We start from the raw sequence: 17,246 nt of genomic DNA, 5'->3' as shown, positions 1-17,246 counted from the left end.
AAATGGGGAGCAGAAAAGAACGACATGAGGGAATCAGTCTTTCCAGAAACTGATCCGATTTCTTTATTTTTGGGTTTGCTTATATACCTTTTGTTACACATAGGGATGAATACAGAGTCATGCGGGGGTCAGCAGTCCTGACCTTTATCAAAATCAGATGCCTCACATAAATATATAAAAAAAAAAGGTCTTAGGGATATTACATCATCTTCTGGCCATGAGTGAGACCTGCTGACATTTTATGATCCTTTCTTTCTGATAACCAAAAAAACTTATTTCTTCCAAGGGTGTTTTTTCTTAAACCAGGCACCACCCTCCAAATAAAGTTACATTCCTATAGGGTGAGGCTGTAGTGAGTTACAATCAAGAAAGGAATTTATTTAATCCAAGGTTACCATGATTAGTCTTAAAGGTTAATACTTATTTCTCCTATATGCTTAAAGGTTAATACTTATTTCTTCCTATATGCTAGTTATATTCATTATAAGAGTAGGGAACATGGAGATTTAGCAGCAAACATCAACCCAACAAATGAAAATCCTTTCACCAATGCTCCCCTTAAGATCTATTTAGTCTTAAGATATGATAAAGTTACATTCTTACACAGCAAGGACACAGTGATATATAACAAAGTACAGTGATCTATTACAAAAGAGAAAATCCATTAACTCAAAAGGTCTAGTATTGCTAACATCAAAAACTACCATATTTCCTTTGCTATATTCCAAATACATTGATTAATATATTCCCAGGTACCTAAGGATATAGAGGCCTGGCGGCGATCATTGACTCAACAAGAAAACTCCTACGCTAATTAAGACTCTCAAAGTACTCCAAAACTCTCTGTGCTGTTTATGGTTGAGAGGTAGTAAACAATCATGTGCCTAGTGGCGGCAGTAAGGATAATCCTGTCACACAAGCTAGTCTGTCAGCAGAGAGGTTTGACCTGAGACATCCTTGTCCCACCCAGAGCAGGGAATTAGCAGCAATTATTGACACAACAAATGAAGAGACCCTTCACCAATATAATTCCTAACCAACTATACTAATAATTTTAACTCCCCAAAATAATTTGCCTTTAGTAAGTCTAAAACATCTCGTGCCTCTCAGGTTGGGAGGCTGTAAGCAATCACATGTGGCCGGACAAACCTATACAGGTGGGCTAGATAACCTTCAGAGGAGTCCGTAAGCTGAAACACTCTTGTCACGCCCAAGAATTTTTATTGCCTTGGAGCTGCACGTTTACTCCTTCTCCAAGAGAAACGGTTATGGGGGAGAGCCCCCGTAAAGTCAGAGGTGTAGGTGAGAGCATAAAACAGACTCTGGTTTTGGGGTTAGATGCTTGGGAACAGGGGGTTTCCTGAGGCTTGATCACGCCTTTGCGTATGCCAAGCCTCCTTCCTCATGACCTTTGCCATGGGCGGAATTCCTCACGCTGGCCCCCGGCATTCTGGGATTTACTTCCCCAAATTTAGCCTTGTTTTTTGATGTGGTTGCTATTGCTGTTTTCTGTTGGCCATTCCTTGTTTTGGTTTTGTTCTTGCTCTTCACATGTTCTATTGAAGTTGACCCTTCAGGCTTTCCTGCACCTAAGACCCACTTTCATCTGTGATTTAAAACTTTTCTCCTTTGTTCCTCACCCTACAAAGATGAGAAGGACTTCCTCATCCACTGAAAATGCCCGATTCCAGCAATCAATGCCTTCAAGAGTTTAGGCTTCCTGTTTACCTGGGAAGGGCATCATAATGACTGTTGAAAGAAATTTGGCAAAATACAACAGTATCAGTAAAGGCTCAACTATCCTTTAGTGTAGTAATTCCACTTCTGGGGCCTAAGGAAGCAATCAGAGAAGTACAAAAATTTATGTATAGAAATATACATCGCAACATTGCTTATCAGGAGAAAAACTGGAAACAATGAAATGTCCAATAGTAAGGAACCAATCGGATTGGTTTGGCAGGCCAATACAATACAGGAGATTCACTTAGCTGTGACCCAGAGGCATTCCCTTTTTTTTTTTTAATTTCTTGTGTATATAATTTTAGACGTAGATTCTAAATTCCATGAAGTTAGAGAGCTTCTACTTCTTATTCATTATTGTAAATAAATATGTATTCCTGAATGGGGACTTAAAAAGCTCTTAAACTAAACTGATCAAATTTTATCAATTTAATTGTGACTTTTGACATTTGAAAAGAAACTCTTTCAACTTAAGAATAAGAAAATACCCTACATCTATCCCAAAGGCTATGAGCTATTTTAAAAGATAATGTCAGAAACATAAGTTGACCCAGATTATCGTTTAAAGTTAAAAGCACATGAATTCTATTAATTATTTTTTTATTGATTCCCTTTTCTTTCAGCCTATGTCATCATGAAAGAAATTTGGTTACATCTTATAGTAAGTTTCTCGTTTGGACTTGCTAGTTCAAAACTGATTCAACTATGGATGTCTACTGTTTTTGGAGAGGATGTCAATCATATAAGTCTCAGCTTTTCATTTCTGTACCTCATCTTTTATATTTGTAAGTAAGGGGACTATGCCTAAAATTAAATAATATAAAAAGGTTCAAATTAAATATATAAAGATATGGGAAATATTTACCAGGTGAAAAGCAAAAACAAAAACAAAAAACCACCATGCAACTGATCAAGAAGGAATATTTTTGTAAATAATTTATCAAAAGACATTAAAAATATTAATATGTATACAATAGGAAACAATGTACCAAGGTACATAAAGACAATTATAGTAAGAGAAACTTGACAAAATCATAATTACAAGGAGAAACTTTAATAGGCCTTTCCTAAATAATTTCATAACCAATTGGATTAAAAAAATGACTATGGCTATGATTTATATAAAAACTTAATTGCTTGGCTCCCAAGATATATAGAGTTTTATCTTCCAAAACAGAATGCTTATTCTTTACACATACCTGTGGGCATTAACAGAAATCAACTAGACTAGAAGAACATATCAATAAAATTTCAAACATTATTCAACTACAGTTCAATTTAATGCTTACTTCCAAAGGAAGATCTTTAAAAATGAATATTCTAACTGCCTGAAATTGAAAAAAAATGTTCTTGGTAACTCTTAGATCAAGAAGGTAATAAAAATAGAAGCTACAGATCAAGGAAGGCTAATATTAAAAATTCTGTCACATTGCTAATCCATTTACCACAACTGCCCTCTCACAGAGGTACAGCAGACAATGATAACCATGTCGCTGTTTCCTGATACTGCCTCAGAATCACTTTCCATTCAGCCCTTTAGATAGCTCTACAAATGACTTGAAGTTGGCATGTGTGATAATACCAACTTCCCAAGTGACTCGATATCTTTCCATTACATTTAAGAATAAGACAATATTGCCTAGCCTCATATCGATGATTAAAAATAATTCTGGAAGCTCTAGGTAATATAGTAAGAAAAAAAAATAAAGGTTATGCATATTTTAAAGAAAAAATGGTTACATTAGTCACAACATTTTAGAGTATATAAAAACCCAAGAGACTTAATTAGTAAACTAAGATAGCAAGGCTCTTTAATGGTTTGATAAAAGATAAATATTTTACAAATTAATAAATCAAATGACATTCTTACAAACCAGCAGTAATTAGTTTCAAGAGCTTCCCCGGTGGCTCAACAGGTGAAGAATCCACCTGCAATCCTGGAGACACAGGAGAGGCAGTTCTCTCCCTGGGTCAGGAAGATCCCCTGGAGAAGGAGAGGGCAACCCACGCCAGCATTCTTGCCTGGAGAATCCCACAAGAAAGGAGCCTGGCAGGCTGCAGTTCATAGGGTCAGAAAAATCTGGACACAACTGAAGTGACTGAGCACACACACACACAACTAGTATAAAACACAATGAAAAGTGATTCTCTTCACATTGACAAAAAGTTAGGAAACATCAAGGAATAAACTTAACAAAAGTTTGGACCCAAACAGAAAACTACACAAGTTTTCTGAGAAGTAAAAATTTCAGTAGAGACAAAGAAAAACTTCTTTGTAGAAATGCTAGAGCACCAGAATTCATTATTTTCATGTCTGAGAAAGGAAAGGCATAACACAGATATTTGAGGTTTCCAAACCAATCTGGATTTAAGCCAACTACAATCTAGTGAGTTTACAGAATCCGTTAATGAATTAATAGTGACAGAATGATCAGCCAGTACAAATGCATTCACTATGCACTACCTTGTACATACCTAAACCTACAAAACATAGATTTCAACAAATATAATTTGTTTTAACATCATCAAGTAAGAGTAACCTCAAGATTAAGGGTTAAAATAAACGATGAGAAACCTTCTTAGGTTATACTATATGGGTGAATGTTATTAATATAACTGTTCTAGAAATTACATGAAGTTCCAAAAAATCTGATACATCCTGATACAATGTTATTATAATTCTAATTATCCTAAAATGTTGTATGTCACAGAAATAACTAAATATCCTTGTAACAACGCCATTGTAATAAACTCTCATCTGATCTTTAACCATTAAAACAGAAAGAGTAAGGGTTATGCTCAAGGAAATAATTTTATTTATTTAATTTTTAAAATTGAAGTGGAGTTGATTTACAATATTATATTATTTTCAAGTATGCAATATAGTGATTCAATATTTTTATAGATTATATCCCATTTAAAGTTATTACAAAATAATGGCTATATTTCCTTGTGTGGTACAATAGACATCCTTGTTGCTTATTTAGTTTATACATACTAGTTTGTATTTTATAATCCCCTACCCCATCTCCAAAAAAATAATTTAAATTTTTTAGAGTCAAGATGTCTCAATAAATACTTTAGAAAGCGGATAATGAGTAAGTATAAATCTAATGTAAAAAACTTTTACTCTGGCCTGTCAAATAAGTGAATATTTTTAAAAGTTATCACAATATGAATCAAATAATGATAGAAATTTGGAGGGAAGTGAAATTTTACAGAAAATTTTTAAAAATTCATCTGGAAACATAAACTGTGAGACTATGTTTATGACATATGTCATATGGCATGACAATCTATTTAAGTGAAGGATTTTTCCTACTAAGTGGATAATAAACATTTAATAAGCCTATAATAATTAAAATACAACTGCTATAACAGAGGAATACAAAGTAAACCAAAGAAACAGATCCATTTGATAAATGTGTGCTGTGCATAGACGCTCAGTTGTGTCTGACTCTTTGCAACCCTATGGACTATAGCCCGTCAGGCTTCTCTGTCCGTGGGGATTCTCCAGGCAAGAATACTGGAGTGGGTTGCTGTGCCCTCCTCCAGGTGATCTTCCCAACTCAGGGATCGAACCCAGGTCTCCTGCATTGCAAGCGATTCTTTACCATCTGAGCCATCAGAGAAGCCCAAGAATACTGGAGTGGGAAGGGTAACCTATCCCTTCTCCAGGGGAACTTGCCCCAGGAATCAAACCGGGATCTTCTTCATTGCAGGCAGATTCTTTCCCAGCTGAGCTACCAGAGAAGCCTATGAAAAGTGGCCTATCCACAATATTCTTTAATATTAAAACAAAATTTTAATTTGCAACTGTTACCTAGAACAATGTCTGCTAAACATTAAGAGAAAAAAAAAAACTAGCCCATTATAGAACAGTATTGCTCTACAACCCCTTTGGGTGCGTGTTCAGTCATTCAGTTGTTTCTGACTCTTTGGGACCCCATGCAATGGGGCTCACCAGGCTCTTCTGTCCGTGGGATTGCCCAGGCAAGAATAATGGCAGGGGCTGCCATTTCCTTCTCCAGGGATAATCCCTCTGTAGATTTTCTTAATGTGTGACTTTATGTATATGTATGCTGGATATGAGCTTCTGTGTGTTCACTGGGTACTCCACTCCTAAAATCCTGATCCAATTATCTTAAGCTTCCAATAGACACGCTCAGTTATGTCTGACTCTTTGTGACCCCATGGACTATAGAGTCCATGGAATTCTCCAGGGCAGAGTACTGGAATGAATAGCCATTCCCATCTCTAGGGGATCTTCCTCACCCAGGGATCAAACTCAGGTCTCCCACATTGCAGGCAGATTCTTTACCAACTGAGCCACAAGGAAAACCCAACCTAAAGATACCTCCTCAAAATTTCTGAAAGTTTCTGGAGTTTTCTTCCTCATAATCTCTGCTGCCTCCTCCTAAATATATAAAAATTTCTGCTTCTTGGTGAACTTTAGTGAAGGTGAGAACAAGGGGAGCTCACAGAGAAAATTACACTGTGCAGTTCACAATTCTAAGATCTGACAGCTACCATTATCTCCTCACTTTTCTGTATTTCCTGCTTAATTACCACTTGTCTCCCATATAGAAATTCAGCAAGCAGTCTTTAATGGTTGGAGTTGCCTTTTCAGTCTCATACTGTGCTCTCAAATAGCTTATCAAATGACTTCTTCTAGGCAAATATAGTCCTCTCCTCAATAGAAATTTCAGTCAAAATTTTCTTCAAGATTTTACCTGAATTCTTGGCAGTGGAGTTACGGGTGTTCCCTTTTTCTAATCTGCCTGCAATGCAGAAGACCCCGGTTTGATTCCTGGGTAGGGAAGAATCCTGGGAAGAATTCCTGGGTTGAGAAGAATCTTGGAAAGAATTTCTGGGTCAGGGTGATCCTCTGGAGAAGGAAATGACAACCCACTCCAGTATTCTTGCCTGGAGAATCCCATGGACAGAGGAATCTGGCAGGCTGCAGTCCATAGGGTTGCAAGAGTGGGACACAACTTAGCAACTTAACTACCACCTTTTTCTTAGAAAAATATAATATCTATACTATATCATTTGAATTTTTCACGATGATAAGATGTCACTTTCATAAGCTACTTCCAAAACTATGTTTCCCTCTAATTCCTGAAAGTTGACAGTATTCAAGAGTTTCCACAGTTTTTTACACTTTTCCATCTCAGACAGTAAGTGTACCAAACCATAATTAAACTGGGAAGCAGATCTGTATTGGGTTTCTCTTGGCTCTACTCTCTTAGCCTTGCCACAAAATCAAACCATTTCTATCTCCTGCTGTCTCCCAAGAAGTAGTATGTGAAGTAGGCTAGTCCACGGCGAGCGCATCAGCTTACTTCCACTTAATTCATCCAGAGCCGCTCTGGAAAAATCAGACCTCTAGAGGGTGCTCTAGCCTCACTGGGGTATCTGGAAAGATTTGTGAGTTCCTCATTGTTGCTGATGATCAGAAACCAAAGCGGTGCAAGGTTGTCCAGTACAGACTTTTCTGCACACTGAATGTGGACCTGAGGAGGAAGGGCAGTGCGTGGTGGTGATCATTTGTGACATTTTTTAGTGGAAACCAAGTGGGAGAGCCTCTTTATGAAGTCCCTACTATCAGATATCAGGATGTTTTCATCTCTGGGAGTATTGGTACCACTCTTGATGTTAAATTAATACTTTTTATTTATTTCCTTAAAAAAATAGGTGAGCTAACTGAAATGTCTGGAATATTTACTCTTGTCATTATGGGACTCTTTTTAAATTCTACAAGTTTTAAACCAGGAGTTGAAGCACTTCTTCTTGAGTAAGTGACTAGCATACGTTTACTTTGCTTTCATATATTGAAGTTATAATATTATAACTGTAACTACATCTACATGGCCAAAATAAGATACTGACTTGGAAACTAGCCAACTGAAAATAAAACCCCCCTTTCAAAAACTCTATTGCTTATGTTCTCTAAACCGCTGATTTCAGGTAAAATTTGTAACCTTACCTTGAGCTCGCATTGACTGTATTTCACTACTAATTCCCTTATGTCCCTGACCATATTACTCAGTAATGTTCAGTCTGATCCCCTAGACAGGGCCAGGGTTAAAATCAGGCAAGTGAGGCCCTCATCTCAGGCACAAAATCTGAGAGGATGCCAAAAGACTCAGTAATCAAGATAAATATTTTAATGTAATATTTAATCACTGAAATTAATGCAAAAAATCCATGGTGAAAATACAAAATTTTTAAAGATCAATATTACTAATAGTTCCTTTTGCCTCAAGCACCAATATGGATCAGTATGGCAATGCCTCTAGAATGAAAGACCAATATTTTAAGGACAGTGAAGAGAGGCCATGCAAAGTCAATTAAAAAAGTAATCCAGGGCATTTAAACACAATTGACAGCATTGAAAAAAGAAAATAGAAAAGTACAAATTGTACCTTGCTGGAGGGCACCTACCTGAGGGGTCAGTGGAGTCTGTGTTAGTCTTAAAGAAAGATACTTTCTGAAAAGTTTCAATATATGGGATGGGAACTTAGCCTAAATGACACAATAGCAACATATGTGTTAACAGAGGCCCTGAACTTAATCAGTGATTTTTTTGAACATTTGGGAGAACATTTTGAAAGATGAAATAAGTTCAGAAGTTAGAAACTTAAAAATACAGATTACAAGCTTTGAGAGCATGTCACTAAAATTTCATGTCAATTATAATGGAAGCCAGTTGTATTAGCAGCTAGGTAGCATCAGCTGGGCCACCACTGTAGGAAGAATTAGACATGTTATGCATGTATTTATATCTATGGGGAGTGATTCCGAAGGCTCCCTTCATTCTTGCTGTAACTGAAACCTGGATCTCCCCTAAAGATGTGATTTCCCTTGTGTTCCTTAAAGGTTATAGTGTCTTTCTCACCTGCATCCCTGGTACCACAAGCCTAGAGTTGAGGTGGGTGATCTTTCTGTACCTCAGTCATTTCTATTCTATTTCTCTTCTTCCCCAGAAGCAGCCAGTTTCACACTCTCCATTTTGTGATGATTTTGGCCCCCTCTCACTGTGACATTCCAACATCACCCTGTCACCATTCTTAGTGATGGCAGTCAATATTTCACAGTTAATGCTTCTATTCCCTCACCTTTCAATTCCAGGACTTCTCCTCCTGTGATCACATTTCCCACTCTGCTTCAGCCACCCACTTTATGCTCATACAAATAATCACTTCATAATTTCAATTTCAACAATTATAATATTTAAAATATAATATGTAAGATAATAATGGTAAATCCTACTAAACCCTACAGTGGTTTATACTGTCTCCCATCTTTTCAGTTTACCCCCCTAGGACTCCAATTCTAACAATTATATAGTCACACCAAGAAGACAATGCATTGATCCTGGGCTATTTTCTGACCATCATCCACCTCACTCCCTCCTTATCCAGATCATTTCTTGTGTTTCTAATAACTTCTCATCTTGTTTGGCTACAAACCAAGGTTGTTTTCATGGCAAACAGGGGATCTGTTTGTCCTCTTGTTACTATGGTAATTCATTTCTGCCACTCTCACCCTCGCCCACTCTGCTCTAATCACACTTGGCTATTCCTCAAAATGCCAAAGAAGGTCCCTGTTTGACCTTGTGTCCTTGTGCTTCTGCCCTTGAAATGTGCTTCTTTACATATTAGCAGAAGTGGCTGCCTTACTTCTTTCATGCTTCTATTCATACATCACCTTTTTAGAAAGAAATTCCCAAATAAGAGATATTTCCTTGTCAACTTGTATAATCTTCTATTCCTGGCAAACTGATGTTCCTAAAATGTCCAGGCCATAAGGTCTTCTCACTCCTCTAGGCTAGGGGCTATGCAACATTAAGATATAAAAATGACACATATGCTTAGATCCATAATATCAAAATCTATGAGGGTGAAGCATGGGATGTCTGATTTTAAAAAACTCTTCCTAGATAATACTTAAACACAGACAGTGTTGCAACCCTTTGCTCCTATAAAAGATCTAGATTTGTTGGGACAACTCATGATCACCAAATAAAGAAAAGGGACTTTTTTAAAAAATTCAGAAGCTTTTTTACTGCGTGGCTGACTGATTGCACACGTGCACACACATGTGTACATGCACAGGTATATTAGATGGTTTTGGAGCTTGGTTATTTGGCTCATATATACTCTGAATATAATGGGCACTGATTCCTCTGAGAATCTGGTTTCCTCCTCGTCCAATTTCTCCCATTAATTCTATTACATATGAAAGAGTTTTAATAACTCCTCAATATTTGTTGCTTAATTGATTTGATTACATTTTGTGCTAATTAATGAGACTGAGTTTTTTTCCCCCCTCAATGTTTCATAATGAAATTTTCTCTGGTAATACCTAGGTATTTGTTTTTCAATGGCAGCATATGGGTAAAACCAAGCTCTATTTCCTCTCATGAAGTAATATTCATATACCCTTGTAAGCTTTTCAATTTATTTTGCTATACATATAATGTCAAATTAAAGACAGGAAATATACAAAGAGATAACGAGAAGTAAGTTTTAAATAGCTATGATCCCAACACCCAAAATGACAAATAATGGTGTCTGAGTGTGCTGCTTTTTCAAACTGTTTTGCCTGCAACTGTTGAGAACATGAGTTTTGGGAATGATGCCGTCTTCCTAGGCTCTGGAGTACTTGAATAAGCACAGACTCAGAAACCACAAAGAATCTACAAAGGGAATAAAAGATTCATTCACATTCTCTAAGTGCTAGCTAGATATTGGGCAAAGGCTTTATTCTATCACTATGTAAATCAAGCTAGGAGTTCAGTATTTCCATTTAAAATAAATAATTTTAGTTCTTCCCAATGAAACTAGGACTAGCTACTTGAACCACAGTTTCTAACTACTTGAACCATAGTACCTGAATGAGTTTTGTCAAATAGCATAGCTACAACTTAACATGTCTTTCAAAGTCAACCCCAAAAAGAGACACTAATTTATATTCAGTGCAAACTGGTTAAAATTGCTTTAGAAGTATTTGTTTACTTATCTTACTGCTCCTTTCTCCCCAGTTAAATTACAAACTCCTACTCATCTTTATTTTCTTCAAAATGCCTAGCACAATGCCTCACATAGATAAGCCTTGCATCGACTATGTTAACTTAATTAACTATACCAACTATATTTAATTTTTTTCTAAAAATTGCAGATTCTGGAATTGTCTATCATTTGTTGCTTTTCTTATGGTGTTTACTTTCACTGGACTTCTAATTCCTGCACATACATATTTATATATATCATTTTCTGATATATATTATTCATTAAATATCTACTTAACACTTATTATGTTCAGGTAAGAAAGCCATTTGAATTTTTCTATTTATGTAACATTGACTAATCCTGAAGATATTCTTTAAATGACAGAAATGTTTTATTCTGGAATGAAGAATTCACTCAAATTTTCCAAGGAATCATCAGCAAATTAACACTTAGTGTTTTTGATTTTTAACAGCATTTCAAAACAATGCAAGCATATTGTAAAGTTTTTGAAAAAAAGAAAAAACTCTCATAATCTTTACTACCTAGAGGCGAACACTACTAATATTTCACATACTTCCTCCAGAGTTTTATACTGTTTTTTATTCTATGAGGTTTCATGAAGTTAGACACCTATTATAAATTAAAATGTTAACTTGTTTTATTTGCTTAATATTTTATGACAGATAATTTGTATTAATAAAGTATAGTTGGAAATAACTTTTTAAAAATCAGAGTGGGACAAATTGGGAGATCAGGATTGACATTTACACACTGCCTGCAATGAAGGAGGCCTGGGTTTGATTCCTGGGTTGGGAAGATCCCTTGGAGAAAGAAATGGCAATCAATTCTAGTATTCTTGCCTGGGAAACTCTATGAACAGAGAAGTCTGGTGGGCTACAGTACTGGGGTCGCAAGAGTGGGACATGACTTAGCGACTAAACCACCACCACCAGATATAAAATAGAGAATTAATAAAGACCTACTGTATAGCACAGGGAACTCTACTCAGTACTCTAGAATGGCCTATATGGGAGAGAATAAAAAAAGAGTGATATTTGTATATGTATAACTGATTCACTTTGCTATATACCTAAAGCTAACACAGCATTGTAAATCAACTATACTCCAATAAAAATTAAGAAAGAAAAATAGTCTTTCTTTCCTTTTAAATGATTATTCACTATTATTTCATATCATTTATCTGCTCTGTTCAGTGTTCTTATGATTCTGGCATTCTGCTGTGTTGTTACTTTTCGTTAAGATAAAGTATTGAAGATCAAGGTACCATTTTTCTAGCTTTGATTTATAAAAGATAAAAATAAAATTATCTCATGTCTAAATAAATAAATAAAAATGAAAATCATAAGGAAGTCCTCCTTGTAAATGTCATTTTTGCCTAAATAAGTTTTGTGGCCCCTTTTCCAATGTTAAAAGGCTTTCAGAAAGCCGTCTGCTTACATAACTGAAAAGGAGATAATATAGAAGAGGAAAACCACTATAACAATTATATCACCCAAATTGTTAGCATTCTAGGAAAATTAGTTGGGACTCAACATTAAGTTGGGCTTCCCTGGTTGCTCAGTGGTAAAGAATCTGCCTGTCAATGCAGGAGATGTAGGCTTGATCCCTGGGTCAGGAAGATCCCCTAGAGAAGGAAACGGCAACCCACTCCAGTATTCTTGCCTGGAGAATTCCATGGACAGAGGAGCCTAGCTGGCTACAGTCCATGGGGCTGCAAAAGAGTCCAACACAACTTAAGGACTAAATAACAACATTAAGTCATCCAGTGCCAAGTAAATGGAAATTCATCGCAAATTATCTGGTACAGTTAGTATAAAATATAAGAATTATCTGTGACTGAAAGAAGAAATAGAAATGAATTAACTGATACTGGGCAAATTCAGTATGATTAAAATCTATGAAGAAAAAGAGAGAATATTGTTTTCTCTCTCATTTATTAAATTTGCTTTTATCTGTTTCTGGGATCTAGAGTAGAGTAGATCTATAAAAATTTTTAGCACTTTCTTTTCTACCTGAAGAAGCACCACTTAATGGTGATGTGGAATTATTCTACTGCTTAGCTAACAGAAAGAAAGAAAAGAATAATCCCATTCCCTTGGCATGTTTGTGCATGGGATGCCCTTCTGCTTTCCTTTGGTGGAATGCCAGAAGTGTGTGAAAGATGGCTCATTCTTCTGAGAGTTGGCAATTTCACAGGGAATAGATTGGAGTAGTATAGAATGAGATGGAAAGAAATTTCTACGACAAAAATAACTTTTTAAAATCTGTTTTGCCTTTTAGACTTCTGGTCTTTCTATTACTGAGCCCTCTTTTGTCTCAACTTGGTCATGGTTTCAGCTGGCGCTGGGCATTCATAATGGTCTGGAGCGAAATGAAAGGGACTCCTAATATAAACTTGGCTCTTCTGCTTGCCTACTTTGAAAAATCTTTTGGATCTGAGAGGGAGAAATCTCAAGTAAAGAAAGATGTGGTTTTTCTATTTGAATATTTTATGAAAACTGTTTCGGTGTACTAAAGTATGCTATTGTAGTAGATGGCTCAACCCCACTTGGACTGTGGGATTAATTTAGCTATGATGGGGAAACCAGGGAGGGAAAAAACAACTGGCAACCTTCCTCTTCCTCATTCTAGCTTAGATACCCTTAAACTCCTTCATCACACTCCTAAAAAATAGGTTTACTGTGAAAGTTAAGGGAAAACTTACAAATCATTTAAAATAGTACCTGATACAGAGTATGCACTCAACAAATGTTTCCTTTTTTAATTTACTCCTAATACCTACTTACAAGCAGAAACCTATTTATGAATGGTTGTATTGCCTTCTGTAACTTTATAAAGCCACATCTAGAAACCAAAACATTTTAATTATTAGAGAAAGTTACCTCTTAAGATAGAACCCCCAAATTCTTCCCAGTAGAACATAAAGTGTGACTATCCCTCTATCATATCTCAAAATAAGATGATTTCAAGGAACTCTTTAAGAAATATTCTATGTAGACATCACAACACATCTAACACTTCCATTGTGAGTTTTTTTTTTTTTAACGTAAATTCTAAGAGTAAAGGGAACTGTGTCAAGGTTATTATTATGTATCTAAGTAAATAATAAGCATTTTAAAAAAACTAAATATTCAAAGACTGTTTTAAAAACCAACGTACCTAACATTACATGACCTCCTCTTTCTTTTTAGTCTTCCCTAGTGGCTCCTGCAATGCAGGAGACTCGGGTTCAATCCCTGGGTTAGGAAGATCCCCTGGAGAAGGGAATGGCAACCCATTCCAGTATTCTTGCCTGGAAAATCCCATGCACAGATGAGCCTGGCGGGCCCCAATTCATGGGGTTGCAAAGAGTCGGACACGACTGTACAACTAACACATTCACACCCCTCTTTCCTTTTAACTAATTTCCGCTTTGTCTGGACAATCAAAATCAGTGTCATCATCATACGTCCTGACCAGTGTAATGGTGAACACTGCACTTGGATCTGGGTTCTGAAATTTTTAATTGCTATTTATTGTGTGGTCATCCACAAGTTATTTAATTCCGATCCCCTACTCCCTGCCACGTGTCTGTTTCCTCATTCCAAAGCAGTCTGCAATAATACCAATGGTTTGCTAGTAAATATTTAACAGGTAACTATCTTGGAAAGGGGGAGTGTTTGCCAAATTTCTATTCCATAATCATTGGCACCAAGAAAACATAAGTCAGCCTATAAACTTCCTGAAAATGTAATGATCAGCATTCACAAACTGGTATGAGCCAGGCCTATCTGGCTATCTTACTGTCTCTACTATCTCAAAGGGGTATTATGAGAAATTGAAAATATACACAAAAAGCTTAACACATTGTTTCAGTTCAGTTCAGTTCAGTCGCTCAGTCATGTCCGACTCTTTGCAACCCCATGAATCGCAGCACGCTAGGCCTCCCTGTCCATCACCAACTCCCGGAGTTCACTCAGACTCATGTCCATCGAGTCAGTGATGCCATCCAGCCATCTCATCCTCTGTCATCCCCTTCTCCTCCTGCCCCCAATCCCTCCCAGCATCAGAGTCTTTTCCAATGAGTCACCTCTTCACATAACATGGCCAAAGTACTGGAGCTTCAGCTTTAGCATCATTCCTTCCAAAGAAATCCCAGGGCTGATCTCCTTCAGAATGGACTGGTTGGATGTCCTTGCAGTCCAAGGGACTCTCAAGAGTCTTCTCCAACACCACAGTTCAAATGCATCAATTCTTCAGTGCTCAGCTTTCTTCACAGTCCAACTCTCACATCCATACATGACCACAGGAAAAACCATAGCCTTGACTAGACGGACCTTAGTGGGCAAAGTAATGTCTCTGGTTTTGAATATACTATCTAGGTTGGTCATAACTTTTCTTCAAAGGAGTAAGCGTCTTTTAATTTCATGGCTGCAATCACCATCTGCAGTGATTTTGGAGCCCCCCAAAATAAAGTCTGACACTGTTTCCACTGTTTCCCCATCTATTTCCCATGAAGTGATGGGACCGGATGCCATGATCTTCGTTTTCTGAATGTTGAGCTTTAGCATCTAGTAAATGCACAGTAAATCTGACTTCTGATGACAATGACGATGATGCTATGTAGACATCTTTTGAAATAAAACTTTGGTCAACCAAATCATTTCGAGGGATGTTTCAGTAGCGGTAATTAGTTGAGAAGAAATTAGCAGTCCTTTAATTTAATTTGGGTGACCCCTACAGCTAATTTATTAATACTCAAAAAAAGGCACTACAATGAAAGCTTAAATTATTAACTTAATCCTGTCTCTACTACTCACAAGTTAAGTGATTAAATTGAATATGTTCCAAACAAGTATATAGAATATATGAAGCAAAAATTGAGAGCTAAGAGGAGAAATAGACAAACTACAGTTGGAGACTTTAACACTCCTTTCCTTAATTTGTTTATGAAGTATTTTTTGTTTGTTTGTTTAGTCACTAAGTGGTGTCTGACTCTTTTGCAACCCCATGGGTTGTAGCCCACCAAACTCCTCTGTCCATGGGATTTCCCAGGCAAGAATACTGGAGTGGGTTGCCATCTCCCTCTCTAAGGGATCTTTCTGGCCTAATTCCACATCTCCTACATTGGCAGGCAAATTCTTTACCACTGAGCCATGAGGGAAGCTAGAACTACTAAAAAAATTAGCAAGGATATGAAAGAACTAAACAACACCATCAACCAACAGGATCTAACTGACATTTATAGAATCATATCAACTGATGAAGAAAAATCACTTAGCATAAAAAAAATCAATATCCATTTATGATAAACCTCTCAAAAAGTAGAAATAAGAGGGAATTTCCTAAAGTAGATAAAGAACATCTACAAAAAAAATCTACAAGTATAATTAATAAATTATTATAATTAATAGTGAAAGATGCTTTCTCCTTATAACTGGGAACAATCCAAGAATGTCTCAGTTAATTAATGAACAATCAAGAATCTCTACCCTCATTCTTTTTACTGAGCATCATGATAGAAATTCTAGCTTGCTCCATAAGACAAAAAGGGAGAAAAAAAACATGAATATTCAAAAGGAAGAAAATAAACTATTCCAATTGCAGATAGTATGATTATCTATATAGAAAATTCCAAGGGTCTTCAAAAAGAAGAGGGGAAAAAACCTTCCTAGAACTAATAAATGAATTTAGTATGGCCTCAATGTATAAGTATAAAAAATCAAGTGTATTTCTATATACTAGCAATTGATTCAAGGAATCAAAAATTAAAGACACAATGCCATGTACAATAATAAAAAGCAAAGGAACTAAAACAACAAAAACAATTTTGAAAGAGTAAAATAACTGGGAAAAATCAGTATACCCAGTTTTAAGGTATTATTACAGCCATGGAGATTACGTAGTATTGCCAGAGAGAGAAAGAAACATGGACAGGATAGAGAACTCAGAAATAGATTCACACAAACATCCCCAACAATTTTTGATAAATATGCAAAAGTAATTCAATAGATGATGTCTTAAAAATGATGCTGAAGAATGGGACATTCATATATGAAAAAAAAGAAGAACCTTGACCTAAGTCTCACTTCTTCTATAAATATTAATTCAAAGTGGATCACAGAATTAAATATAAATTGTAAAGCCAGAAAACTTTTTTTAAACTTGGGGTAAAATCTTTGGGACCTATCGTAACACAAAGATACCAAGAGCATAATCCAGAAAAGAAAAAAAAAAGAAGTTACACATCTTCAAAATTAAAAACTTTTAACAGTACAACACACAGAACACAGAAAGAGGCATTTCACTGAAGGGGATATACAGATGACAAATAAGGATAAAAAAGGTGGTCAGTGTCATTAGCCATTGGGGACATGCAAACTGAAAAAACAGTAAGATACCACCTATTAGAAGGACTAAAATAAAATATGGTGATGACACCAAATGCTGGTAAGGATGCAGAGAAACTGACCACTCAGAGACTGCTAG

The 17,246-nt window shown here is 36.3% G+C and overlaps 1 protein-coding gene across 1 annotated transcript in view; it reads left to right on the top strand.

The window, feature by feature from the left end:
- Nucleotides 1–17,246, top strand: part of SLC9C1 (solute carrier family 9 member C1) — a 110,643-nt gene that overhangs the window by 32,374 nt on the left and 61,023 nt on the right. The window contains exons 7-10 of the mRNA XM_027962312.3: nucleotides 2,364–2,525; nucleotides 7,438–7,537; nucleotides 10,927–11,070; nucleotides 13,059–13,233. Coding sequence (XP_027818113.2) covers nucleotides 2,364–2,525; nucleotides 7,438–7,537; nucleotides 10,927–11,070; nucleotides 13,059–13,233 — 581 coding nt within the window. The remainder of the gene's footprint in view (nucleotides 1–2,363; nucleotides 2,526–7,437; nucleotides 7,538–10,926; nucleotides 11,071–13,058; nucleotides 13,234–17,246) is intronic.

Source organism: Ovis aries, chromosome 1, assembly GCF_016772045.2.
Source record: "Ovis aries strain OAR_USU_Benz2616 breed Rambouillet chromosome 1, ARS-UI_Ramb_v3.0, whole genome shotgun sequence".
In the NCBI taxonomy this organism is placed as follows: Eukaryota; Metazoa; Chordata; class Mammalia; order Artiodactyla; family Bovidae; genus Ovis; species Ovis aries.
Note: the sequence above shows the minus strand (reverse complement) of the source record. Positions and strands in the feature narration are given on the sequence as shown.